Raw genomic sequence first — 27,824 nt, forward strand, 5'->3', positions numbered from 1 at the left:
TAATTGCCAGCTATTATTATTATTACTATTGTTAAAATAATTATAATAGTTATTATTCCCACAGAAGTTATATTATCAGCCCAAGGTCATGCAGAAAGCATAGACACATAAAGTGGCCCACCCCAACATTAAGTGCACAGAGGCGCTTACAGCATTTCAAAGATTCACACTCTTAACTGTAAGCCTCTCCCCATACAGGTATCTTGTGCTGTGATCAAGCTTCCAGGATGACTGCCAAGTTATACAGCCTGGATCCTTCACCGTAGATAGCCCAGCTCTTTCTCGGGTACAGTAAGCTGCAGTTGCCAAGTTTTTCCAAAAGCACCGTTTGCATTTATTTTGTTTAATTCTTACATTATGTTCCAGCCTCCTCCTAAATGCATTTGTTTGCAAAAAGAGCCACGAGAGGAAGTTCAGCCCACAAATAAGAATATAATTATTGCATAGTTTAGCAGTGCCTGGGCGTCACCTGGGTATTCACCAGTGCTCTGCAATTCAATTGTCTCTCCTTCAAGACCATATTTAATAGGATAAACAATTTCTGCTAAATGCAATAAATGTGAACCTGGGCTGTCATCTCCATAATCAACTCAAATTTCACCTCAGAAGTGGTGGCTGTGATTGAGATTCAGAATTTAATTTGACGGCGCTTGCTTCCATGTGCTAGCATTGGCTTCCTGGGAGCCTCCCAACAACCAAAGACAGACAGCTCTCCCCTGTCTCTGGGGAATCTTAAAAGAAGACAGATTACACTTCAAGAAAATTATACAGCCTCGGTATAATGAAAGAGATAAAACATTATTGGATTAGCCTATTGAAATAACAGCAGACGGCTAAGCAATACTATTGAGCCAAACAAGGGACCCAAACCCATCAGCTCAGTTGCTGGGGACACGGGATGCAGGAAGGCAGACGGAACACTGCACTTGCTGCCATATCGCCTGAGAAGTAAACAGTCAGCTCCCGCTACTGGTGTTTCTATTGACTTGATTCCAGATATCTGGTCGGGATGGATGGGTGGGTGAGGGGGACCGGTAGTTTCATGTCATGGGCTTGTTAAGGACTCAGGGCCCAGAACCGAGCCAAGCAGCAAACTTGAAGCAGATGATTGGCTGAAAACAAATTGGCTGAAAAAGAATAGGATGAACTGATTCATCTTCAACTGTTTTTTTTCCCACCAATTCGATTTCAACAAACTCACCTAAAGCTTTGCAATCCTAAAGGAAGTGCCTGAGAGTGAAGAAAATCTTAAAGAATGCTTTAATATGATGAAATGAGAGAAATGAAGCTTTGATGATCAGTTGACTCAATCGCTTCTTGGTATTGTAGAAATTAACCGTCTTCTTATTCTCCTCTTCAAGCTCCCCTTCCCCAAAACGGCATTTGCACAAAAGCATGAGTGTGCAGAGTAGAATTTACAGTTTTGTGAGGGAGAGGAGGAAGGGGATGGAGAGGGCTTAGGTTGCACACACCACAACCATCAATTTAAAATTCTTCTTGGAGTTTTTCCTCTTCCACTTTCTCCTCCTCCTTCTTTCTTTTTTAACTGTCTCTAGTTATTCATTTCCTTGAGTCTTGTCTTGAGCTCAGAAGTTTCCCTGGCACCGCCCCCAGGTCACTCTATCATGAAACACACCAATTGGGTTCTGCCCCCTAACTCCTGCTTCCAACTGCGCACTCACACTCTTCCTAGTGCTCAGCAACAAAGCAACTTCAAGGCACCAGGGCCCACCTTCCTCAGAAGGCAGTGGATGAGGACTTGTGAATGACATGCACATGCACACACACACACTCACGATGCATCCCTATACTGTTCCCTGAACTGCCCCCCACACTCCTACTCATACACTCACATATATTCACACTCACAGACACACTCACAATATATTCATACACGCTCCCCCACATTCATACATACACACACTTTGTTCATCAGATTCCCTTTTATTGATAGGCAGAAGATCTTGGTTAAGAGTTTAACGCTCTGGCACCTGAGTGCCCAGGTTGGCAGCCCAGCCCACCACTTCCTGAGCAACCTTGGACAAGTCCCTTGACTGTTCTAAGCCTCAGTTTTTCCAGCTGTTTGATCAGACTAATAATAGAATCTACCTTATACGGATGGAATGAGCTAACGATATACTTAGCAAGGTAGCTCGCACATAGTAATCATTCAATAAACAATAACTGTCATTGTTATTGAATGAGGCAATGTACTTGTCAAGGGAGGAAACAACTTAATACCTATTCATTGATTCATTATTAGATACCTACTGTGTGCCAGTGACAGACACTGCTAGATACTGAGACTATAGTTTGAACAACTTCCTGTACTGTTCCTGGATGGTAGTAAATGTTAGACAATAAAATTGTAGAGCTGAACAAAGTAAGGAATATAAAGATGCTGAAGCCCTAAAGGAGCTTATAATTTTTAACTTACTATTTATTCAAATCAACTTGCATCTTACAAATTCACATTTTATTTTAAACATCCTGAATGGCACTTCCTTCCGCCCTTGGGCAGGCCCCGGGTGGGAAGCTGGTATGGGTACGAGCAGGGCCTGAGTTCCCATGGGCTCAGAGCACTCCCTGTGCATAGCCGGAAGCTATGCCATCTGCTGGCAGTTCCTCTTTCCTAACAATTAAGCCTTTCTGAATCAGGGCCTGAGCAGGGGCTGCCCCCATTTTGAGGAGGTGGATTGTTGCACTGCCTATGTCTTGTTTTCTGTCCCCCAGAGCACGAAGACCATTCTGACCAGCAATTCCACTTTCCATCAATGGGGACATCTACAAGAAAGAAGATCAACAAATATTAATTAGCCCTTACTATATGAAAGAAAGACTGGAAACCCTGGTGGCATAGTGGTTAAGTGCTACGGCTGCTGACCAAGAGGTCAGCAGTTCGAATCTGCCAGGAGCTCGTTGGAAACCCTATCGGGCAGTTCTACTCTGTCCTATAGGGTCGCTATGAGTCGGAAGCAACTTGACGGCAGTGGTTTTGGTATACAAAAGATGTAGCAGTCCGTTTCCAAAAAGATTTTTAGCCTTGGAAACCCTATGACGCAGTTCTACTCTGTCCTATAGGGTCACCATGATTCTGAATTGACTTGACGGCAGTGGGTTTTTATACATTGGTGCCCTATTAGGTGAGATGGTATAACCCAAAAGACTTTGGGAGTCTGAATCTCTGATCTCCCGCTTCCAGTCAACTGTCCTTCTTAGAGAACACGGTGTTTAACACCCTCCCTCTTACCACAGGGCCTTTGCACATGCTGTTCCCGTTGCCCAGAGCACTCTTCTCCCCCTCCTCACCTAGCCAACTCCTGCTCATCCTTCGGATCTCAAGTCAAGTGCCATTTCCTCAGGGAAACCTTCCTTGACACCCCTTTCCTCCAACCAAACCAAACTCTTTGCCTTTCAAGTCGATTCTGACTCATAGTGCCCCTATAGGACAGAGTAGAACTTCCCCAAAAGGTTTCCAAGGAGCAGCTGGTGGGTTCGAACTGTCAACCTTTTAGTTAGCAGCTGAGCTCTTAACCACTGTGCCACTAGGGCTTCTTTGCCCATCAACTCTCCCTATTTTAAGCTCTTAGAGTATTTTGTAGCAGATGTTACAATTGAAAGTTTAAATGTATTTTTGGGACAACTCACATGACACTGATCTTCCCTTCTAAAGAGGAATCTCTGTGATGATACTGTTTGCTCACCATTGTACCCCAGCAACTAGGCTGATACATAGGAGACCCTCAGTAAATTTTTGCTGAATGGATGAATGAATGTATGGTTTCTAGTTTAGATGCTTCCCAGATATGGAATGCTAGATAGTTTACTTAACTTCTCAATCTATCAAACAGGGGTAATGCTATCCACCATGAGCATTGTGTGTTCTAAATGAGATAACCACAAACACTGGTAGTTCCCACCCTCCGACATTTGCCTTTCACTTGAGGACTTTTTTGAAAAAAATAGAATTGAACAAATAATAGATTACTGCTACCGTGATATATCATGCATCTTGCTGAGCCAGTAACTCCCAGTGTAACTCTGGGTAAATTACTTAGTATCTCTGGACCCCTTCCTTCCCCTCATTTGTAAAATGAAAGAGTGGGAGGGAGTGGTTTCTAAGGCTCTTCCAACCATAAGAAATGGTTGTGTGACTGCACACTCTTGGGCAGATCACTGTTTGGGGACCAGGTTGAGATGGGTGGGGAGAGTGAGTAAGGATAACGCTGAGCATTTCACTGGTGAGGCAGAATATGCAGGTGTTATAAGCAAAGGCTGAGAAGTCAGACCCATTGTACCTGAATCTAGGCTCTTACACTTACACTTAGTAACTGTGTGGCTGCTGGGCAAGCTAGTTAGCAACTCATTCAACCTCAGTTTCCTCATCTATAAAATGGGAATATCAATAGTATTGCTTCATGGGATTGCCGTGTGGACTAAACAATTTAATATTTGTAAAAAAAGAAAGTAACCAATATTCATTTTTCTCTTACAATATGTCAGGCACTATTCCAAGTGCTTCATACACCTCATTACAATCTTATGAAAACACTGTGAGTTAATTATTATTATTCTTATCATCTCCATTTTCAGATGGGGAAATTGAGGCACAAAAAAGTTAAGTAACATGCCCAAGATCAAAGTTATTAAATGATGGAGATGGAATCTGAACCATGCTGAATGCTAAGCAAAGTGCCTGATGCAGAGCAAAGTGTCCAGTAAACAGTTGCTGTTTTTATTAGATACATCATTCCATTTTTAATGGTAGCACACAAAAAAAATCATAGAAACGAATAAAGGGGGCTGGTTGTAGAAAATTCAGATAATAATTATGCCAGCCAAAGAATTTGAGAGCTGGAAGGAATCTTAGTGATAGTCCAGTCTTTAAATCATTAATTTAACACATATTACTGAGCGGCAACTGTGTGCCATGTTGCGTGCCAGGCCCTGGGACACAGAGGTGAATTGGACATGATCTCTGCTCACAGTTGCAGGGGAGACAGACACTAGCACAAACTGAAATACTGTGTGCTAAGAGCTATAGTAGATACCTATGGGAGCCTACAAAGGAATTACCAAATTATCCTTAGAGGGCTAGATAAATTTTTAGAGAAGGGGGCATCTGGAGTGGATTTTGAGGACTGAGCAGGAGTTCACTAAGCAGAAAAATAGGGTAAGCTTTCTGGAGGAATCCAGACAGATGAATTGCAAATGCCCTGCTTTGGTAGTCCTGTCACCTGAGAGCTCCCAGATGTAAAAATAATGAAATATAAAATCAGAAACCAGGATGATGTAACTCAAGTTTCATCATGTCCAGCCCGCTACCGCACACCCCCCAACTTGTTTTTGTTCTTTTGAATCATTTTCTGAACGTCTCCAGAGTTCCCTTTTCCATCCAATTCTCAAAGATTCCTTACCATTTCGAGAGGTGACCTCACAGGCTGTGCCTCGGAATCCAACGGGACAGATGCAGTCACAGCGTGATCCTGAGAAGATGAGGCAGAGAGAGTGTGAATCACTCCATGTGCAGCAAAGCACTCCTGGAGCTCAGCCCTTCACAGCACCACGTTTCCATTAGGTTAACACACGGCTAACTTTTACTTGAATGCTTCATGGTAAGCCAGTTCAGTGCGAAGAATACCTACTCCTTTCCTGAAGGTCCTTGGCTTGTAAAACACTGTTTACTAAAATGGAAAACTGCCTGCAGTTGTTGAGAAAAACTACTTGTTAGCTGACATTTGACCCACACTCACAAGATCTCAAGATTGGAAGCTACCTAGGTTAGGTCTAAAAGTAAAGAATGCCACCCTTAATTTCCGGGTCTTTTTTTTTTTTTTCAGTCTGTCACATATAAGTTTACATACATCTTACTCCGTACTCCCACTTGCTCTCCCCCTATTGAGTCAGCCCTTCCAGTCTCTCCTTTCATGACAATTTTGCCAGCTTCCTTCTCTCTCTATCCTCCCATCCCCCCTCCAGACAGGAGTTGCCAACACACTCTCAAGTGTCCACCTGATATAATTAGCTCACTCTTCATCAGCATCTCTCTCCTACCCACTGTCCAGTCCCTTTCATGTCTGATGAGTTGTCTTCGGGGATGGTTCCTGTCCTGTGCCAACAGAAGGTTTGGGGACCATGACCGCCGGGATTCCTCTAGACACAGTCAGACCATTAAGTATGGTCTTTTTATGAGAATTTGGGGTCTGCATCCCACTGATCTCCTGTTCCCTCAGGGCTTCTCTATTGTGCTCCCTGTCAGGGCAGTCATCGATTGTGGCCGGGCACCAACTAGTTCTTCTGGTCTCAGGATGATGTAAGTCTCTGGTTCATGTGGCCCTTTCTGTCTCTTGGGCTCTTAGTTGTCGTGTGACCTTGGTGTTCTTCATTCTCCTTTGCTCCAGGTGGGTTGAGACCAATTGATGCATCTTAGATGGCCGCTTGTTAGCATTTAAGACCCCAGATGCCACATTTCAAAGTGGGATGCAGAATGTTTTCATAATAGAATTATTTTGCCAATTGACTTAGAAGTCCCCTCCAACCATGGTTCCCAAACCCCCGCCCTTGCTCCGCTGACCTTTGAAGCATTCATTTTATCCCGGAAACTTCTTTGCTTTTGGTCCAGTCCAACTGAGCTGACCTTCCATGTATTGAGTGTTGTCCTTCCCTTCACCTAAAGCAGTTCTTATCTACTGATTAATCAATAAAAAACCCTCTCCCTCCCTCCCTCCCTCCCCGCTTCGTAACCACAAAAGTATGTGTTCTTCTCAGTTTTTACTATTTCTCAAGATCTTATAATAGTGGTCTTATACAATATTTGTCCTTTTGCCTCTGACTGATTTCGCTCAGCATAATGCCTTCCAGGTTCCTCCATGTTATGAAATGTTTCACAGATTCGTCACTGTTCTTTATCGATGCGTAGTATTCCATTGTGTGAATATACCACAATTTATTTAACCATTCATCCGTTGATGGACACCTTGGTTGCTTCCAGCTTTTTGCTATTGTAACAGAGCTGCAATGAACATGGGTGTGCATATATCTGTTTGTGTGAAGGCTCTTGTATCTCTAGGGTATATTCCGAGGAGTGGGATTTCTGGGTTGTATGGTAGTTCTATTTCTAACTGTTTAAAATAACGCCAGATAGATTTCCAAAGTGGTTGTACCATTTTACATTCCCATCAGCAGTGTATAAGAGTTCCAATCTCTCCGCAGCCTCTCAAACATTTATTATTTTGTGTTTTTGGATTAATGCCAGCCTTGTTGGAGTGAGATGGAATCTCATCGTAGTTTTCATTTGCATTTCTCTAATGGCTAATGATCAAGAGCATTTTCTCATGTATCTGTTAGCTGCCTGAATATCTTCTTTAGTGAAATGTGTGTTCATATCCTTTGCCCACTTCTTGATTGGGTTGTTTGTCTTTTTGTGGTTGAGTTTTGACAGAATCATGTAGATTTTAGAGATCAGGTGCTGGTCGGAGATGTCATAGCTGAAAATTCTTTCCCAGTCTGTAGGTGGTCTTTTTACTCTTTTGGTGAAGTCTTTAGATGAGCATAGGTGTTTGATTTTTAGGAGCTCCCAGTTATCTGGTTTCTCTTTGTCATTTTTGGTAATGTTTTGTATTCTGTTTATGCCTTGTATTAGGGCTCCTAGGGTTGTCCCTATTTTTTCTTCCATGATGTTTATCGTTTTAGTCTTTATGTTTAGGTCTTTGGTCCACTTGGAGTTAGTTTTTGTGCTTGGTGTGAGGTATGGGTCCTGTTTCATTTTTTTGCAAATGGATATCCAGTTATGCCAGCACCATTTGTTAAAAAGACTATCTTTTCCCCAATTAACTGACACTGGGCCTTTGTCAAATATCAGGTGCTCATATGCGGATGGATTTATATCTGGGTTCTCAATTCTGTTCCACTGGTCTATGTGCCTGTTGTACCAATACCAGGCTGTTTTGACTACGGTGGCTGTATAATAGGTTCTGGAATCAGGTAGAGTGAGGCCTCCCACTTTCTTCTTCTTTTTCAGTAATGCTTTACTTATCCGAGGCTTCTTTCCCTTCCATATGAAGTTGGTGATTTGTTTCTCTATCACCTTAAAAAATGACATTGGAATTTGGATCGGAAGTGCGTTATATGTATAGATGGCTTTTGGTAGAATAGACATTTTTACTATGTTAAGTCTTCCTATCCATGAGCAAGGTATGTTTTTCCACTTAAGTATGTCCTTTTGAATTTCTTGTAGTAGAGCTTTGTAGTTTTCTTTGTATAGGTCTTTTACATCCTTGGTAAGATTTATTCCTAAGTATTTTATCTTCTTGGGGGCTACTGTGAATGGTATTGATTTGGTTATTTCCTCTTTGATGTTCTTTTTGTTGATGTAGAGGAATCCAAGTGATTTTTGTATGTTTATCTTATAACCTGAGACTCTGCCAAACTCTTCTATTAGTTTCAGTAGTTTTCTGGAGGATTCCTTAGGGTTTTCTGTGTATAAGATCATGTCATCTGCAAATAGAGATAATTTTACTTCCTCCTTGCCAATCCGGATGCCCTTTATTTCTTTGTCTAGCCTAATTGCTCTGGCTAGGACTTCTAGCACGATGTTGAATAAGAGCGGTGATAAAGGGCATCCTTGTCTGGTTCCCGTTCTCAAGGGAAATGCTTTCAGGTTCTCTCCATTTAGAGTGATGTTGGCTGTTGGCTTTGCATAATAGATGCCCTTTATTATGTTGAGGAATTTTCCTTCAAATCCTATTTTGGTGAGAGTTTTTATCATGAATGGGTGTTGGACTTTGTCAAATGCCTTTTCTGCATCAATTGATAAGATCATGTGGTTTTTATCTTTTGTTTTATTTATGTGATGGATTACATTAATGGTTTTTCTGATATTAAAGCAGCCTTGCATACCTGGTATAAATCCCACTTGATCGTGGTGAATTATTTTTTTGATATGTTGTTGAATTCTATTGGCTAGAATTTTGTTAAGGATTTTTGCATCTATGTTCATGAGGGATATAGGTCTAAAATTTTCTTTTTTTGTAATGTCTTTACCTGGTTGTGGTATCAGGGAGATGGTGGCTTCATAGAATGAGTTGGGTAGTATTCCATCATTTTCTATGCTTTGAAATACCTTTAGTAGTAGTGGTGTTAACTCTTCTCTGAAAGTTTGGTAGAACTCTGCAGTGAAGCCGTCTGGGCCAGGGCTTTTTTTTGTTGGGAGTTTTTTGATTACCGTTTCAATCTCTTTTTTTGTTATGGGTCTATTTAGTTGTTCTACTTCTGAATGCGTTAGTTTAGGTAGGTAGTGTTTTTCCAGGAATTCATCCATTTCTTCTAGGTTTGCAAATTTGTTAGAGTACAATTTTTCGTAATAATCTGATATGATTCTTTTAATTTCAGTTGGTTCTGTTGTGATGTGGCCCTTCTCGTTTCTTATTCGGGTTATTTGTTTCCTTTCCTGTATTTCTTTAGTCAGTCTAGCCAATGGTTTATCAATTTTGTTAATTTTTTCAAAGAACCAGCTTTTGGCTTTGTTAATTCTTTCAATTGTTTTTCTGTTCTCTAATTCATTTAGTTCAGCTCTAATTTTTATTATTTGTTTTCTTCTGGAGCCTGATGGATTCTTTTGTTGCTCACTTTCTATTTGTTCAAGTTGTCGGGACAGTTCTCTGATTTTGGCTCTTTCTTCTTTTTGTATGTGTGCATTTATCGATATAAATTGGCCTCTGAGCACTGCTTTTGCTGTGTCCCAGAGGTTTTGATAGGAAGTATTTCATTCTCGTTGCATTCTATGAATTTGCTTATTCCCTCCTTGATGTCTTCTATAACCCAGTCTTTTTTCAGGAGGGTATTGTTCAGTTTCCAAGTATTTGATTTCTTTTCCCTAGTTTTTCTGTTATTGATTTATACATTTATTGCCTTGTGGTCTGAGAAGATGCTTTGTAATATTTCGATGTTTTGCAAAGGTTTGTTTTATGACCTAATATGTGGCCTATCCTAGAGAATGTTCCATGTGCGCTAGAAAAAAAAGTATACTTTGCAGCAGTTGGGTGGAGAGTTCTGTATAAGTCAATGAGGTCAAGTTGGTTGATTGTTGTAATTAGGTCTTCCGTGTCTCTATTGAGCTTCTTACTGGATGTCCTGTCCTTCTCCGAAAGTGGTGTGTTGAAGTCTCCTACTATAATTGTGGAGGTGTCTATCTCACTTTTCAGTTCTGTTAAAGTTTGATTTATGTATCTTGCAGCCCTGTCATTGGGTGCATAAATATTTAATATGGTTATGTCTTCCTGATCAATTGTCCCTTTTATCATTATGAAGTGTCCTTCTTTATCCTTTGTGGTGGATTTAAGTCTAAAGTCTATTTTGTCAGAAATTAATATTGCTACTCCTCTTCTTTTTTGCTTATTGTTTGCTTGATATATTTTTTTCCATCCTTTGAGTTTTAGTTTGTTTGTGTCTCTAAGTCTAAGGTGTGTCTCTTGTAGGCAGCATATAGACGGATCGTGTTTCTTTATCCAGTCCGAGACTCTCTGTCTCTTTATTGGTGCATTTAGTCCATTTACATTCAGCGTAATTATAGATAAATAAGTGTTTATTGTTGTCATTTTGATGCCTTTTTATGTGTATTGTTGACAATTTCATTTTTCCACATACTTTTTTGTGCTGAGACGGTTTTCTTAGTAAATTGTGAGATCCTCATTTTCATAGTGTTTGACTTTATGTTTGTTGAGTCGTTACGTTTTTCTTGGCTTTTATCTTGAGTTATGGAGTTGGTATACCTCTTTGTGGTTACCAATATTTACCCCTATTTTTCTAAGTAAAAACCTAACTTGTATTGTTCTATATCACCTTGTATCACTCTCCATATGGCAGTTCTAAGCCACCTGTATTTAGTCCCTCTTTTTGATTATTGTGATCTTTTACATATTGACTTCAGTGATTCCCTGTTATGAGCATTTTTTTTTTAATTAATCTTAATTTGTTTTTGTGATTTCCCTATTTGAGTTGATATCAGGATGTTCTGTTTTGTGATCTTGTGTTGTGCCGGTATCTGATATTATTGGTTTTCTGACCAAACAATATCCTTTAGTATTTCTTGTAGCTTTGGTTTGGTTTTTGCAAATTCTCTAAACTTGTGTTTATCTGTAAATATCTTAATTTCACCTTCATATTTCAGAGAGAGTTTTGCTGGATATATGATCCTTGGCTGGCAGTTTTTCTCCTTCAGTGCTCTGTATGTGTTGTCCCATTCCCTTCTTGCCTGCATGGTTTCTGCTGAGTAGTCTGAACTTATTCTTATTGATTCTCCCTTGAAGGAGACCTTTCTTTTCTCCCTGGCTGCTTTTAAAATTTTCTCTTTATCTTTGGTTTTGGCAAGTTTTTTTTTTTTTTTTATTAACTTTTATTAAGCTTCAAGTGAACGTTTACAAATCCAATCAGTCTGTCACATATAAGTTTACATACATCTTACTCCGTACTCCCACTTGCTCTCCCCCTATTGAGTCAGCCCTTCCAGTCTCTCCTTTCATGACAATTTTGCCAGCTTCCTTCTCTCTCTATCCTCCCATCCCCCCTCCAGACAAGAGTTGCCAACACACTCTCAAGTGTCCACCTAATATAATTAGCTCACTCTTCATCAGCATCTCTCTCCCACCCGCTGACCAGTCCCTTTCATGTCTGATGAGTTGTCTTCGGGGATGGTTCCTGTCCTGTGCCAACAGAAGGTCTGGGGAGCTTGGCCGCCGGGATTCCTCTAGTCTCAGTCAGACCATTAAGTATGGTCTTTTTATGAGAATTTGGGGTCTGCATCCCACTGATCTCCTGTTCCCTCAGGGGTTCTCTGTTGCGCTCCCTGTCAGGGCAGTCATCGATTGTGGCCGGGCACCAACTAGTTCTTCTGGTCTCAGGATGATGTAAGTCTCTGGTTCATGTGGCCCTTTCTGTCTCTTGGGCTCTTAGTTGTCGTGTGACCTTGGTGTTCTTCATTCTCCTTTGCTCCAGGTGGGTTGAGACCAATTGATGCATCTTAGATGGCCGCTTGTTAGCATTTAAGACCCCAGACTCCACATTTCAAAGTGGGATGCAGAATGATTTCATAATAGAATTATTTTGTCAATTGACTTAGAAGTCCCCTCAAACCATGTTCCCCAGACCCCCGCCCCTACTCCGCTGACCTTTGAAGCATTCATTTTATCCCGGAAACTTCTTTGCTTTTGGTCCAGTCCAATTGAGCTGACCTTCCATGTATTGAGTGTTGTCTTTCCCTTCACCCAAAGCAGTTCTTATCTACTGATTAATCAATAAAAAACCCTCTCCCTCCTTCCCTCCCTCCCCCCTTCGTAACCACAAAAGTATGTGTTCTTCTCAGTTTTTACTATTTCTCAAGATCTTATAATAGTGGTCTTATACAATATTTGTCCTTTTGCCTCTGACTGATTTCGCTCAGCATAATGCCTTCCAGGTTCCTCCATGTTACGAAATGTTTCACAGATTCGTCACTGTTCTTTATCGATGCGTAGTATTCCATTGTGTGAATATACCACAATTTATTTAACCATTCATCCGTTGATGGACACCTTGGTTGCTTCCAGCTTTTTGCTATTGTAAACAGAGCTGCAATGAACATGGGTGTGCATATATCTGTTTGTGTGAAGGCTCTTGTATCTCTAGGGTATATTCCGAGGAGTGGGATTTCTGGGTTGTATGGTAGTTCTATTTCTAAATGTTTAAGATAACGCCAGATAGATTTCCAAAGTGGTTGTACCATTTTACATTCCCATCAGCAGTGTATAAGAGTTCCAATCTCTCCGCAGCCTCTCAAACATTTATTATTTTGTGTTTTTGGATTAATGCCAGCCTTGTTGGAGTGAGACGGAATCTCATCGTAGTTTTCATTTGCATTTCTCTAATGGCTAATGATCAAGAGCATTTTCTCATGTATCTGTTAGCTGCCTGAATATCTTCTTTAGTGAAATGTGTGTTCATATCCTTTGCCCACTTCTTGATTGGGTTGTTTGTCTTTTTGTGGTTGAGTTTTGACAGAATCATGTAGATTTTAGAGATCAGGCGCTGGTCTGAGATGTCATAGCTGAAAATTCTTTCCTAGTCTGTAGGTGGTCTTTTTACTCTTTTGGTGAAGTCTTTAGATGAGCATAGATGTTTGATTTTTAGGAGCTCCCAGTTATCGGGTTTCTCTTCATCATTTTTGGTAATGTTTTGTATTCTGTTTATGCCTTGTATTAGGGCTCCTAGGGTTGTCCCTATTTTTTCTTCCATGATATTTATTGTTTTAGTCTTTATGTTTAGGTCTTTGTTCCACTTGGAGTTAGTTTTTGTGCATGGTGTGAGGTATGGGTCCTGTTTCATTCTTTTGCAAATGGATATCCAGTTATGTGGTTTTGGCAAGTTTGATGATAATATGTCTTGGTGTTTTTCTCTTTGGATCAATCTTAAATGGGGTTCGATGAGCATCTTGGATAGATATCCTTTCGTCTTTCATGATGTCAGGGAAGTTTTCTGTCAGGAGATCTTCAACTATTTTCTCTGTGTTTTCTGTCCCCTCTCCCTGTTCTGGGACTCCAATCACATGCAAGTTATCCTTCTTGATAGAGTCCCACATGATTCTCAGGGTTTCTTCATTTTTTTTAATTCTTTTATCTGATTTTTTTTCAGCTATGTTGGTGTTAATTCCGTGGTCATCCAGATTTCCCAGTCTGCATTCTAATTGCTCGAGTCTGCTCCTCTGACTTCCTATTGCGTTGTCTAATTCTGTAATTTTATTGTTAATCTTTTGGATTTGTACATGCTGTCTCTCTATGGATTCTTGCAACTTAGTAATTTTTCCACTATGTTCTTGAATAATCTTTTTGAGTTCTTCAACTGTTTTATCAGTGTGTTCCTTGGCTTTTTCTGCAGTTTGCCTTATTTCATTTCTGATGTCTTGAAGCATTCTGTAAATTAGTTTTTTATATTCTGTATCTGATTAATTCCAGGATTGTATCTTCATTTGGGAAACATTTTGATTCTTTTGTTTGGGGGGTTGTAGAAGCTGTCATGGTCTGCTTCTTTATGTGGTTTGATATCGACTGCTGTCTTCGAACCATCACTGGGAAACTTGTTTTTCCAGAAAATCCGCTGACTGGGACGCTGGCTCCAGGCTCTGAAAACAGTCGCTGCTTCCCCATATTTGTTCGTGTTCCGTCTCTAAATCTGTGTTTGTTGTTCAGGGTTCGTAGATTGTTATGCATGTGATCGATTCACTTGTTTTTCCGAGTCTTTGTTGCAAGAGGGATCCGAGGTAGCGTCTACCTAGTCCACCATCTTGGCCCCGCCTCCTCTGGCTCTTTTTAAAAAAATATCTGTATGAGACCAAAGGAACAACGGTTACTCTAAAGCATAGATGAGAAGCTTGGGGAACCGTGAGACTAAGTTAAAGAGTATGAAACAACTAGAACAGAAATGATGAGAATGTTGACACAATGTGAAGAATGCAACCAATGTCACTGAACATTATGTGTAGAAATTTTTGAATGGTAATGTGTTTTGCTGTGTGTATTTTCACCAAAAATAAAATATTAAAAAAAAAAAGATTGGAAACCATAGTAGAGGTCACTCTATGGATGGTCAGTTTCCCCAAAAGTAAATAGCTACCCTTTGTTTTATTCAAGCGATGGTGAACGTTACCCTTAGATGTCCCATCCTATGTTTGGTCACTTCTGACACATTGGAAGTTTTATGTTAACCCGTAATCCGTCACCTTAGAGCTGCTCTCACCTGGGATCACACAGAATCACAGAATCTGTTTATAGGAGAGTCCTTCACATGTCAGGCCCCACAAACATCCCAGCCTGTGGCTCCATATTCTCCCTCATTTCCACCCCACAGCCTCAGTCGGGTCCCAATTTTTAGGTTCAAATTTCACACAAAGTAAGGGGGTTTCAGTAACCCTAGGTCAAAACCTTGAGCTGATAAGCTGATCCCACTTTCTGTTGGCTTGACCCTCACAGAGGTGCCCTTGTTCTGATGGCTGGACTGCCAGGCCTTATAAAGGATCTCATTTATATCCTCTTTGCTTATATCCATCCTGTCTGAGAAGGTTGAAACATCTTCCTCAATCCCAGCCTGGGGGCTGGACTCTTTCGCCCTGCTAACAGGTATTCTCTGTGTTCCCCCTGCTAAACTCCACCCACGTGGGCTCTGTCCTGACTCCAACTGACTCCCTAGGCTGGAGCCTACTGGAACCACGTCCTGATGCCCTGTTTTGGGTACTGGCCTGGACTTTTCCTAAGGGTCTTACTGGCCCATCAGAATAAGGGTCTTGCTGGCCCATCAGAATAGGAGTGTGTAATCCCATTACTCAGCCCCTTCAGAATGCCCTGCCCACTGCAATGACCATGGGCATGACCCTTGAAGTTAGCAATCAAGTTCTAGTGGCCCATCCTTGCCTCCTGCCCCCCTCCCCCCAATCCTCTCACCACATATTAGTCAGGTCATGTACAAAGAATTTCACTTCTTAGCCCAAGGCCCCTTCTTTGATCAAGCGAAAGTTCCTGGGTCTATCCCTATTCCTTTTTGCAGGCCACATGGTCTCAGTCTACTCTTACCTTCAGTTTAATGCTACTGTTGCCTACTCTGTCACTTGGAACTGGAATCTAGGTGTCCCAACAGGCTGAGTAGTATGTCCTGGTTGCCTACGTTCAGACTTCTTGAGAAACAGAAGCAGGCAAACAGCTGGCCGCAGAACCTGCCTCCTGAAGATGACGGCTTTTGTGAGGTACACTAGCTGCCGGGCAATGGTACCTTTCAGGACAGGGACTCCATTCCCTTGGCAGGGAGCACATCGGCAAGAGCTAACTTCTTTCTGGAACTCTTCCAGGGCCTGCTTCATGTTCTGCCTCACTGTGCTGGAATATGCAAAGTTCGTGGCTGTCACCAGTTCATATAGGGGCTCTGCCTGGAAAGGGAAGAAAAGCATTTATTTCAAGAGAAAACACTTATTAGTTGACATAGAAGGCAAGGCTACACAGGAATGGCAGAGGTCAGTGCACAGACCGCAGTGGATTCACATGGAACTGGATGGATGCTACACATGTGAATGGATGCCCAGTCCAACGTCTATACTTTGCTGTACAGATGCCCCATCCTCTTTCTGCCTCCCCCACTGTTATAGATTGAATTGTGTCCCCTCAAAATGTGTTGGAATTGGAGCCCTGGTGGCCCAGTGGTTAAGTGCTACTGCTGTTAACCTTTGGTCAGCAGTTCAAATCCATCAGTCGCTCCTTGGAAACCCTATGGGGCAGTTCTATTCTGTCCTGTAGGGTTGCTATGAGTTGGAGTCAACTCGACAGAAAGAGGTTTGGTTTATGGTCATTAATTTTTTTTTAATATGTATAAGTCTCTCTTCTTCCTTCCCTAATTAGATCATAAGCTCCTGGAGATCAGGGCTATGGGCTGTCCAGCTCTCTGTCTCTAGACACAGCCAAGAACTTAGTAAACTAACCAATCAGTTGTGTCAAGTAGATTCTGAACCATGGCAACCCCATATGTGTCAGAGTAGAACTGCGCTCCACAGGGTTTTCAATGGCTGATTTTCTTTAGAAGTAGATTGCCAAGCCTTTCTTCCGAGGTACCTCTGAGTAGACTTGAACCTTCAAACTTTCTGTTAGCAGCTGAGTATATCAACATTTGTACCACCCAGGGACTTCTGGGCCCAGTCCAGAACTTAGTAAATAATAAATGTGGATGGATGGGTGAAAGGGGGATGGATGAAAGCAGGGCTTCCAACCAGTTCATTCCAGTTCAAACCCCTGCTGAGAATTTGCATTTCTAACAATTTCCAAAAAAAAACAAAACCAAATCCATGTCCATCAAGTTGATTCCAACCCTTAGCGATCCTACAGGACAGGGTAAAACTGCCCATAGGGTTTCCCAGGAGCCACTGGCGGATTCCAACTGCCGACCTTTTGTTGAGCAGCCCCAGCTCTCAACCACTGCGCCACCAGGGCTCCAACAAGTTCCCAGGAGATGCTAATGCTGCTGGTTAGGGACAAATTCTGAGAACCACTAGTAGAGCAGTGGTTCTCAAATTTTGTTATACATAAGAATCACCCGGGGATCTTGTTAAAATGTTGATTCTGAGTCAGTATATCTGGGGTGGAAATGCAAATTCTCAGCAGAGGCTTGAACCGGAATGAACTGGTTCAAAACTCTGGATTGAAGGCCTAATTAGAGCAATGGCAGCAGGCATGGAGGAGAGGATATGGATATAAGAAAGTAGAAGCAAAAACAGCAGATGTTGATTACTCAGCAGATATGGCGGTGGTTGAGAGGGAGAAGCCGTAGGTAGATGTGGTGTCCTTTGTGGGTTAGGAAAAAACAGAAGGCAAAGTTTAAAGAGGGTGCTCTTGGCTTTAGTTTCAGCTCCAGGGCCAGGTTCCTCTCCAGATTTTGTTTGTGATCCTGCCCTAATCCAGCCCTGGAGAGTTTAGGGTCTGTCTAAATGCAGGCAATCATGCCTAGCATAAGCCTCCAGTGAGAAGAAAATTGCTTCCATTTCTTAATGCGTCTGACACTGACCTTCACTCTAGTGGGCAAAGCAAGGTCCCTCGGTGGTCCCATTGTCTCACCGGTTTGTGGTCAATGAATTGATCCAAAGACTGTTTGCAGAACCATCCAGCCCTGCTGGCCACACATCTCGGGGTGGGGGTGGGGAGATGGGAGGAGGGAATGGAAGGAGAAGGGGGAGGCTTGCTTTATGCCAATGAGAAGCTCCTCCAACGATCTGCTTGCTCTCCCTGGGCACCTTGAAAGGCTGCCTTTAATCACTGAGGCATTTTCCTACCAGCACTGAGATTTGCTCAAGGAGATGGAGCAAGTCAGTGGTGGAATTACAATAAACCTTTCATGTCTACGATCTGCTGTGTGCCAGGAGCTGTGCTGGGGGGTTGCAGATGTGATCCCACTTCATCCTCACAGGTCCCTGAGTGGAAAAAAATGTTTAAACACTCATTTCTGAAAGTTGGGCAGTTCAAAACCACCCAGAGGCCCCTGGCAATCTACTTCTGAAAGATCATTGCCATTGAAAAACCTGTGGAGCACAATTATTCTACTGTGACACATATGAGGTTGCCATGAGTCAGCATCAGCTCAGTGGCCACTGGTTTTTTGGTTCATTCTCACACGGTAACAACTATTTACTCATTTTCAGATGACGTTAGTAACTTGATCAAACTCACACAACTTATAAATGCATTGCTAGGATTCTAATTCAAAGCTTGTGTCTTTTCTACTCGCTCATGATGATTACTGATGAAAACGGGTTGATTATTCCCACTCTCCCACCTCTATCCCACGGTTCTCCAAAACTGCAGTCTACAGTTTGCCGTGGAACTTAGCAGCAGCTCCTCAGGACTCCACAGATCCCTTTTTAGCTCAAGTTAATATGGTGCAATTGTTTGTTCCTTAGTTTGCTGTTCTTTCCTCCCTCTTTCTTTTCCACTTTCTTTCTCCCACTGGCTCCACATGCACATCCTTACTGCTCACACTGATCACTGGGTCCTTAGCACATCTACCCCGGTGAAAATTTTATTTATATCTGTCATCTCGCTGCAAAGGAATGGTATGTTCTGCCCACATGAGCACTATTAAACTCATACAATTCTCCACAAGGGACGCCGGTGTAATCATTCTTAATGATTTTGTTATTAGGTGTCATCCAGTGTCCCCCGACTCATGGCAACCCCTGACTCATGGTAACCTCATGTACAATGGAATTACATGCTGCTGGGCCCAGTGCCATCCCCATGATCAATCGAGGGTAAGACAATTGTTGGCTGATTTTTGGAAGTAGATCACCAGACCTTTCTTTCTAACGTCCTCCATTTTGTGATTTGATGTAATTTTTCTATGTGTTGTAAATACTAATCTCTATGGTTAATGAGGAAAGATTAGGTTACATTAAAGAGAATTAGGGTGGAATCCAACACCGTTACGCAAGTCACATCCCTGATTCAATGTAAGGGGAGTTTCCCTGGGGTATGGCCTGCATCGCCTTTAATCTTACAAGAGATAAAAGGAGAGAGAAACAAGCAGAGAGGATAGGGACCTCATACCACCAAGAAAGAAGTGCCAGGAGTGAAGTGCATCCTTTGGACCCAGGGTCCCTGAATTGAGAAGTTCCTAGACCAGGGACGTTCTCTGACAAAGACCTTTCACCAGAACTGACAGACAGAGAAAGGCTTCCCTGGGAGCTGGCACCCTGAATTCAGACTGCTAGCCTCCTAAACAGTTTTCTGTTTGTTAAAGCTATCCTCTTGTGGTATTTCTGCTTTAGCAGCACTGGACAACTAAGACAGGAGCCTAGTGCTTAACAACTGCACCACCAGCATTTGTTAGGTGTTGAACTAAATATTTTCTCTACATTTTCTAACTTAATCCTCTCAACAATCTTACGAGTTAGTCTTCTGCTCATGAAATAACTGAAGCACAGTAATTGGCAGAAAAGGATTTGAACTGATCATATTTTGGTCTATTTTTTTCAGCACATATTTTTGGATAGATGGATGAAGTGATATTTTGATGGCATAATACAAGTGCCATTTAATGTCTCACATTTTTCACTTAACATATTATGAGCATTTCCTCATGACAGTCAATATTCTTCAATAAAATGATTTTTTATGGCTTCATAGTATGCTGGTGCTTGGGTGTGCCACAATGCATTCAAACCTTCGCCTCTCATTGATCCTTAAGTCATTTTCTTTTCCTCTTTGCTACTACAAATAACATAAAATGATGCGTGTCGTTATACATACCTCTTTAGCAATGTTTTAATTTATGTCTTTAGAAGATTCTTGCATTTGGGGTTACTGGGTCAAAAGCTATAAACTTATTAATCTTTTTGAGGGTTGTTGTCAGATGCTATGGAGTCAGTTCCAACTCACAGCAACCCTACGTACCACAGACCAAAACACTGCCTGGACTTGGGCCATGCTCACAATTGTTGTTATGCTTGAACCCATTGTTGCCCAATCTTTTTAATATATAGTATTATATTCTTTTCTTAAAGGGTTGTACTGATTTATATTCCCATTCCGTTTTACAGAAGTACCCGTCTCCTTCCTCTCAATGACACTGAGTATTTTTAATCATCATCAATTTGATAGGTGAAAAATAATATTGCATCCTTTGTTTACATTTAAAAATCTGTTATTAGAGAGAATTTCAAGTACTTCTAGAACTAGAAAGAAGGGGTAATGAATGCTGTATATCCATCACCTCACTTCAATAATTGTTATTATTTTATTGTATTGCTATCTTAATTTTAATTTTTTATTCCTATAGAGGTTGACAATTTTGCATATTTATTGGCCATTTGTAGTTCTTCTGAGGGTTGTCTATTCACTTCCTTTCAGATGGGTCTTTATTATAAATTGTATCATCCTCAGACATTAAGGATTTCATGTGTGGTGAAATTATTTTTCTGGCTTTTTTTCTGTTTGTCTTTTTATTATATTCATGGTTTTCTTGTATAAAATTCAGAACTTATTTTTGAGTGGTAGGATCTATTAGCCCAAATCCAATATTGTGTTACCAGGCAGTATTTGTACTTTAAAACTTCTCTCAGTTGGAGTACTTTGCTTTTGCTTTGAGGAGTTTGCTTCCAGAAAGGTGTGGTGGTTATTATCACTGCTTACCAAATATCTCAGCTTCTTTGTCTTTCTGGACAATTCCCTACCCCCCTTAAAGGCAGGAAGCCCTGGTGGCACAGTGTTTAACAGCTTGGCTGCCAACCAAAAGGTCAGCAGTTCAAATCCACCAGCCGCTCCTTAGAAACCCTATGGGACAGTTCTACCCTGTCCTATAGGGTCACTGTGAGTCAGAATTAACTTGATGGCAATGGGTTTTTTGGTTTTTCTTAAAGGCAGATTTGCCTTGTGGCTTGTGTTGACCAATGAGAGGTGAGGGGTGTCATTTTAAGGATAAAGCTTTAATAGCAGAGATGATTGGTCCTGCCCCTTTACCTCTGCTGCAGTGATCTTGGAAGCACAGGACAAGATAAAGCCTCCATCCACCTGGATCCCTGAGTGACTGTATTGAAGAAAGCCTCCTTGATAATACACTTTTGACATGTTGTGTGACATAAACATCTGTTGTACTAAGCAATTGAGACAGGAAGGTGGTTTCACTTAGGCTCTCCTGATCTCCATGGGTGCACAAGTTGCTCCCACCTTCTTGCCTTCTACCCTGGACAATGCTAACACTCTGTAATGACTCCACAGCCTGGGTCCCAAATCACAACCTGGCTAACCTAACTAGTATAGAAATGTGTATGGATGAAAGACTCTGTGCCTAGGCTTGCTAGTTAAATATGGCCATCCAATTAAAGTTGAATTTCAGATAAACAATTAATTTTTTGGTGTATCTTCCATGCACTATTTGGGAGATAAACCAGAAAACCAGTTGTTGAGTCAATTCTGACTCAGGTCAACCCCGTTTGTGTCAGAGTAGATGTATGCTCCATAGAGTTTTCAGGGGCTATAATCTTATAGAAGTAAATGACCAAGTCTTTCTTCTGAGCCACCTCTGGGCAGATGAAGACCTCTAATCTTTGGTTAGCAACCAAGTACGTTAACCCTTTGCACCACCCAGGGACTCCATTTGAGAGATACTTACACTAAAAATTATTCATTTTTTATCTGAGATCCAAATTTAACTGGGAATTCTGTGTTTTTATTTGCTAAATGTGGCAACCCTATTTCTGACTCCTTTAATATCTCAAAATGCCTTTTCGAATTCTTCACCCATTCATGACTACCTCACTGATTCATGAGTCCTTTTTCTTCAAAACCTTGTCATAGCTCACTCCATTATCTTCAGACACTTACTGTTACATAAAGTTCCAAGACCAATTTGACTTTTATTTCTGTAGGACATATTTGTTTCTAAAAGTAAAAAATATCACCAGGTTCTGTTTCAGTATTTTATTGTTTTCATTCATCTTGCCTGGTTGTCAATGAGCTGTTCATTTTACATTATCAACTCAGGGCAGTTTCTCTTATTATGTTCTTGATTAATGCGTCTTGTCATTTAATCTTGCCTCTTTCTCAGGAGGAAGTCTCTGAGTTTTAGATTTCCACTTCTGTGTTCTTGTCTATCATATTTCTTTTATGTCATTGTTTTAATCTCTTTGTCTTTTGCTTCTGTATTATAAGAACATTTTTATAGAAACTTCCACATCACTGACTCAATTTTCTGCAATGTCAATTCTGTTCTTTATAGTTTCCAATGTAGGTTTTAATTCTGCTGTTGTATCTTTGCTTTCCTATATTCAGCCACTTCCCTATTCATCTGGTTATTGCCTAAACATCTCAGAGGCTATTTTTTATTCCATAAATTCCTCATTTTCTTGAATTTTATTATAATCACAAAACAAATGCATTCTAAAATTTACTTCTATGTGTCTATATTTTAGACTTATGCTTTTCTTCTGCATCTTGAATGTAATTTTACCTTTTGTGTTCAAAATCTCTTGTTCAAAATCCATTGTCTTCTGTTAACTCTTCCTTGAGCAGAGCCATTTCTTTATATCTAAAGTTTGCCAATAGACAACACAAAGAGACTTCTTTGGCTTCTCTCTCTCTCTCTGCCTACCTGGATTCCACAGAAATCTTGTTTCAGATCTTCATCTTGACCTTGACAACTGGTTTATGTACACAAATCTTGGCCTACTTTCATGTGTCTAGGAATAGTTTATCTGGTGGGTTCTACTGTCTGAAAAGCAATAGCCTCTCCATTTACTGGTAAGCTGACTCTGCCAAGAATTATTCTGAGAGTATGAAGCCATCTTTAGTTTCCTTTTGCAAGAAAGAGTGCATCAAAATCTAGAATGCCCAGAATGTATGTTTCTGACTTAGTTTATGGAGGCATGACCCAGGAGGAGGTATGCTACACTCCAAAAGAACTGCTTGAAATTTTTAATATGTACAAACAGAAACCTGGGGAATATATGTGGGAATGGCTATTAAGGGTGTGGGATAATGGTGCAAGGAACATAAAGATGGATCATTCTGAGTTTATTGATATGGGTCTACTAAGCACAGATTCTTCATTCAATGTTTTAACTTCAGCGATTAGGAAAGGATCTAATAGTTTATTTTGTTGGGTTGCTGAAGCATGGATTATGCTGTGACCGACACTAAATCAAGTTGAAGTACCAGAACCAGACCTGCCGTGGTAAACTGTAGGAGAAGGTGTAATAAGGCTCAGGGAAATTGGAATATTAGAGTGGATTGATTAGGTTAGACCTACAGACCCATACATGGAGTGCCCAGAGAACACACCTTTAACCACGACAGTGAGGAACAAACTTGTGAAGGGAGCTCCGGCATCTTTGAAGACTGCTGTGATTGCTATTTTATGTAAATCAGATTTGACAGTGGGAACTGCCCTAACTGAAGTAAGACAACTAACTATGATGGTGCTAATTGAACCCCGTGGTGGTAGGGGCCAAATGGCGATGCTCAATTGACAAAGACAAGGTGGATGTGGTTATTGTAATGGGCAACAGAGTCAAACCAGTAATCAGAATAGGCTGACTCCTACGGACTTATGGCACTGGCTACTTAGTCATGATGTCCCTAGGAGTGAAATAGATGGGAATTCTGCTAAATATTTACTTGATCTGTACAAATGGAAGAATTCTAGATCCAGTGAATGGTATTCTAATTTGAATCACCAGAATAGAGAGTCATGGCACAATCAGTTCCCAGACCTGAGAGGGTTTAAAGACCCACAACCTCTTGAATGGAAGGGAGGCTGGGTCCACTTGAGGAAAGACCCCACAACACTGCCAAAAATTTAGACTGTTATTGTATCTCTCAGCCTTCCCCAAATGGATCTACAGCCTTTTACGAGAGGGACTGTTCATTGGGAAAAAGGAAATAATCAGAATTTTGGGGAATTACTGGATACTGGCTCTGAACTGACACTAATTTCAAGAGACCCAAAACATCACTGTGGCCTACCAGTCAGACTGGGGGCATATGGAGGTCAGGTTATTAACGAAGTCTTAGCTCAGGTTTGTCTCACAGTTGGTCCAGTGTGTCCCTGATCCCATCCTGTAGTGATTTCTCCAGTTCCAGACTGAAAAATTGGAATAGGTGTACTCGGCAACTGGCATAACCCCCACATTGAATCCCTGACAAGTGGAGTAAGGGCTATTATGGTAGGAAAAACCAAGGGAAAGCCATTAGAACTGCTCCTACCTAGGAAAATAGTAAACCAAAAGCAACATGGCATTCCTGGAGGGATCGCAGAGATGAATGCCACCATCAAGGACTTGAAGGATGCAGGGGTGGTGATTCTCACCACATCCCCATTCTTCTTGCCAATTTGGCCTGTACGAAAAAACGGATGGAGCTTGGAGAATGACAGTGCATTGTCATAAACTTAACCAGGTGGTGACTTCAATTGCAGCTGCTGTTTCAGATGTGGTTCACTGCTTGAGCAATTTAAAACATCTCCTGGTACCTGGTATTCAGCTATTGATCTGGCCACTGCCTTTTCTCAATTCCAGTTCTGAAGAAGACTGGAATCAGTTTGCCTTCATCTGGCAAGGCCAGCAATACACCTTCACTGTCCTACCTCAGCAGTATATCAGCTCTACTGCCCTACATCATAATTTAGTCTGCAAGGACTTTAATTGCCTTTCTCTTCCAAAAGACTTCACACTGGTCTATTACACTGATGACATTACACAGATTGGACCTCTTAGGGAAGAAGTGTCAATGACTCTGGATTTATTGGTAAAACTGCAGCATGTTGTTGTTAGATTCTGCCAAGTTGGTTCTGACTCACAGTGACCCTATGCACAACGGAATGAAACACTTCCCGGTCCTGTGTCATCCTTGATATTGCTATGCTTGAGCTTGTTGTTGCAGCCACTGTATCAATCTGTTTCATTGAGGGTCTTCCTCTTTCTCGCTGGACCTCTACTTTACCAAGCATGACATCCTACTCTAGGGACTGGCCCCTACTCACAACATGTCCAAAATATGTGAAACGCAGTCTCACCATCCTTGCTTCCAAGGAGCATTCTGGTGTACTTCTGCCAAGACAGGTTTGTTTGTTCTTTTGGCAATCTATGGTATATTAAATATTCTTCATGAACACCACAATTCAAAGGCATCAATTCTTCAGTTTTCCTTATTCATTGTCCAGCTTTTGCATGCATATGAGGTGATTGAAAACACCGTGGCTTGGGTCAGGCACACCTTAGTCCTCAGGGTGACATCTTTGCTTTTTAGCACTTTAGAGAGATCTGTTGCAGCCAATTTGCCCAAGGAATGCTTCTTTTGATTTCTTGACTGCTGCTTCCATTGGCGTTGATTGTGTATCCAAATAAAATGAAATCCTTGACAAACTCAATCTCCTCCCTGTTTCTCATTATGTTGCTTATTGATCCAGTTGTGAAGATTTTTATTTTCTTTATGTTTAGGTGTAATCCATACTGAAGACTGTGGTCTTCGATCTTCATTAGTAAGTGCTTCAAGTCCTCTTCACTTTCAGCAAGCAAGACTGTGTCATCTGCATAACGCAGGTTGTTAATGAGTCTTCCTCCAATCCTGATGCCCCATTCTTCTTCATATAGTCCAGCTTCTGAGATTATTTGTTCAGCATACAGATTAAATAGGTATGGTGAAAGAATACAACCCTGATGCACACCTTTCCTGACTTTAAACCAATCAGTATCCCCTTGTTCTGTCTGAACAACTGCCTCTTGATCTATGTAAAGGTTCCTCATGAGCACAATTAAGTGTTCTGGAATTCCCATTCTTCGCAGTGTTATCCACAGTTTGTTATGATCCACACAGTTGAATGCCTTTGCATAGTCAATAAAACACAGGGAAACATCCTTCTGGTATTCTCTGCTTTCAGCCAGGATCCATCTGATGTCAGCAATGATATCCCTGGTTCTACGTCCTCTTCTGAATCCAGCCTGAATTTCTGGCAGTTCCCTGTCGATATACTCCTGCAGCCGTTTTTGAATGATCTTCAGCAGAATTTTGCTTGCATGTGATGTTAATGATATTGTTTTATAATCTCCACATTCAGTTGGATCACCTTTCTTGGGAATAGGCATAAATATGGATCTCCTCCAGTTGTTTGGCCAGGTACCTGTCTTCCAAATTTCTTGGCACAGATAAGTGAGCACTTCCAATCCATTTGTTGACACAACTCAATTGGTATTCCATCAATTCCCTGAGCCTTGTTTTTTGCCAATGCCTTCAGTGAAGTTTGGACTTCTTCAGTTCCTGATCATATGTTATCTCCTGAAATGGTTGAACATCGATCAATTCTGTTTGATATAGTGACTCTGTGTGTTCCTTCCATCTTTTTTTCATGCTTCCTGTGTTGTTTAATATTTTCCCCATAGAATCCTTCACCATTGCAACTCGAGCCTTGAATTTTTTCTTCAGTTCTTTCAGCTTGACAAATGCTGAGCATGTTCTTCCTTTTGGTTTTCTATCTCCAGGCCTTTGCACATGTCATCATAATACTTTACTTTGTCTTCTCAAGCCGCCCTTTGAAATCTTCTGTTCAGCTCTTACTTCATCGCTTTTTCCATTTGCTTTAGCTACTCGAGGTTCAAGAGCAAGTTTCTGAGTCTCTTTTGAAATACATTTAGGCCTTTTCTTTTTCTCCTGTCTTTTTAATGACCTCTTGTTTTCTTCATGTATGATATCCTTAATGTCATTCCACAACTTGTCCTGTCTTCCATCATTAGTGTTCAATGCATCAAATCTATTCTTGAGATGGTCTCTAAATTTAGGTGGGATGTATTCAAGGTCATACTTTGGCTCTCCTGGGCTTGTTCTAATTCTCTTCAGTTTTAACTTGAACTTGCCTATGAGTAATTGATGGTCTGATCTACAGTCGGCCCCTGGCCTTGTTCTGACTGATGACATTGAGCTTTTCCATTGTCTCTTTCCATAGATGTGGTTGATTTGATTCCTGTGTATTCCATCTGGCGAGGTCTATGTGTATAGTCGCTCTTTATGTGGGTGAAAAAAAGGTATTTGCAATGAAGAAGTAGTTGGTCTGGCAAAATTCAATCATGTGATCTCCAGCATCATTCCTATCATGAAGGCCATATTTTCCAACTACCTATCCTTCTTTGTTTCAACTTGCACATTCCAATCACCAGTAATTATCTGTGCATCCTGATTGCATGTTTGATCAATTTCAGACTGCAGAAGTTGGTAAAAATCTTCAATATCTTCATCTTTGACTTTAGTGGCTGCTGTGTAAATTTGAATAAGAGTTGTATTAACCGGTCTTCCTTGTAGGTGTATGGATATTATCCTGTCACTGACAGTGTTGTACTTCAGGGTAGATCTTGAAATGTTCTTTTTGACAATGAGTGTGATGCCATTCCTCTCCAAATTGTCATTCCTGGTATAGTAGACCATAAGATTGTCCAATTCAAAATGACCAACACCAGTCCATTTCAGCTCATTAATGCCTAGGATATCTATCTTCAAGCTTTCCAGCTCATTTTTGACAACTTCCAATTTTTCTAGATTCATACTTTATATATCCCATGTTCCAATTATCAATGTATGTTTACAGCTGTTTCGTCTCATTTTGAATCATGCCATATCAGCAAATGAAGGTCCTGGAAACTTGACTCCTTCCACGTCATTAAGGTCGACTCTACTTTGAGGAGGCAGCACTTCCCCAGTTGTATTTTGAGTGCCTTCCAACCTGTGGGGCTTTTCTTCTGGCACTATATCAGACAATGTTCCACTGCTATTCACAAGGTTTTCACTGGC

The 27,824-nt window shown here is 41.1% G+C and overlaps 1 protein-coding gene across 1 annotated transcript in view; it reads right to left on the reverse strand.

The window, feature by feature from the left end:
- Positions 1 to 2,632: 2,632 nt before the first annotated feature.
- Positions 2,633 to 27,824, reverse strand: part of C8B (complement C8 beta chain) — a 68,540-nt gene continuing 43,348 nt past the window's right edge. The window contains exons 10-12 of the mRNA XM_049875969.1: positions 15,790 to 15,943; positions 5,418 to 5,486; positions 2,633 to 2,784 (exon numbers count right to left, since the gene is read on the reverse strand). Coding sequence (XP_049731926.1) covers positions 2,633 to 2,784; positions 5,418 to 5,486; positions 15,790 to 15,943 — 375 coding nt within the window. The remainder of the gene's footprint in view (positions 2,785 to 5,417; positions 5,487 to 15,789; positions 15,944 to 27,824) is intronic.

This window comes from Elephas maximus, chromosome 3, assembly GCF_024166365.1.
Source record: "Elephas maximus indicus isolate mEleMax1 chromosome 3, mEleMax1 primary haplotype, whole genome shotgun sequence".
NCBI lineage: Eukaryota > Metazoa > Chordata > Mammalia > Proboscidea > Elephantidae > Elephas > Elephas maximus.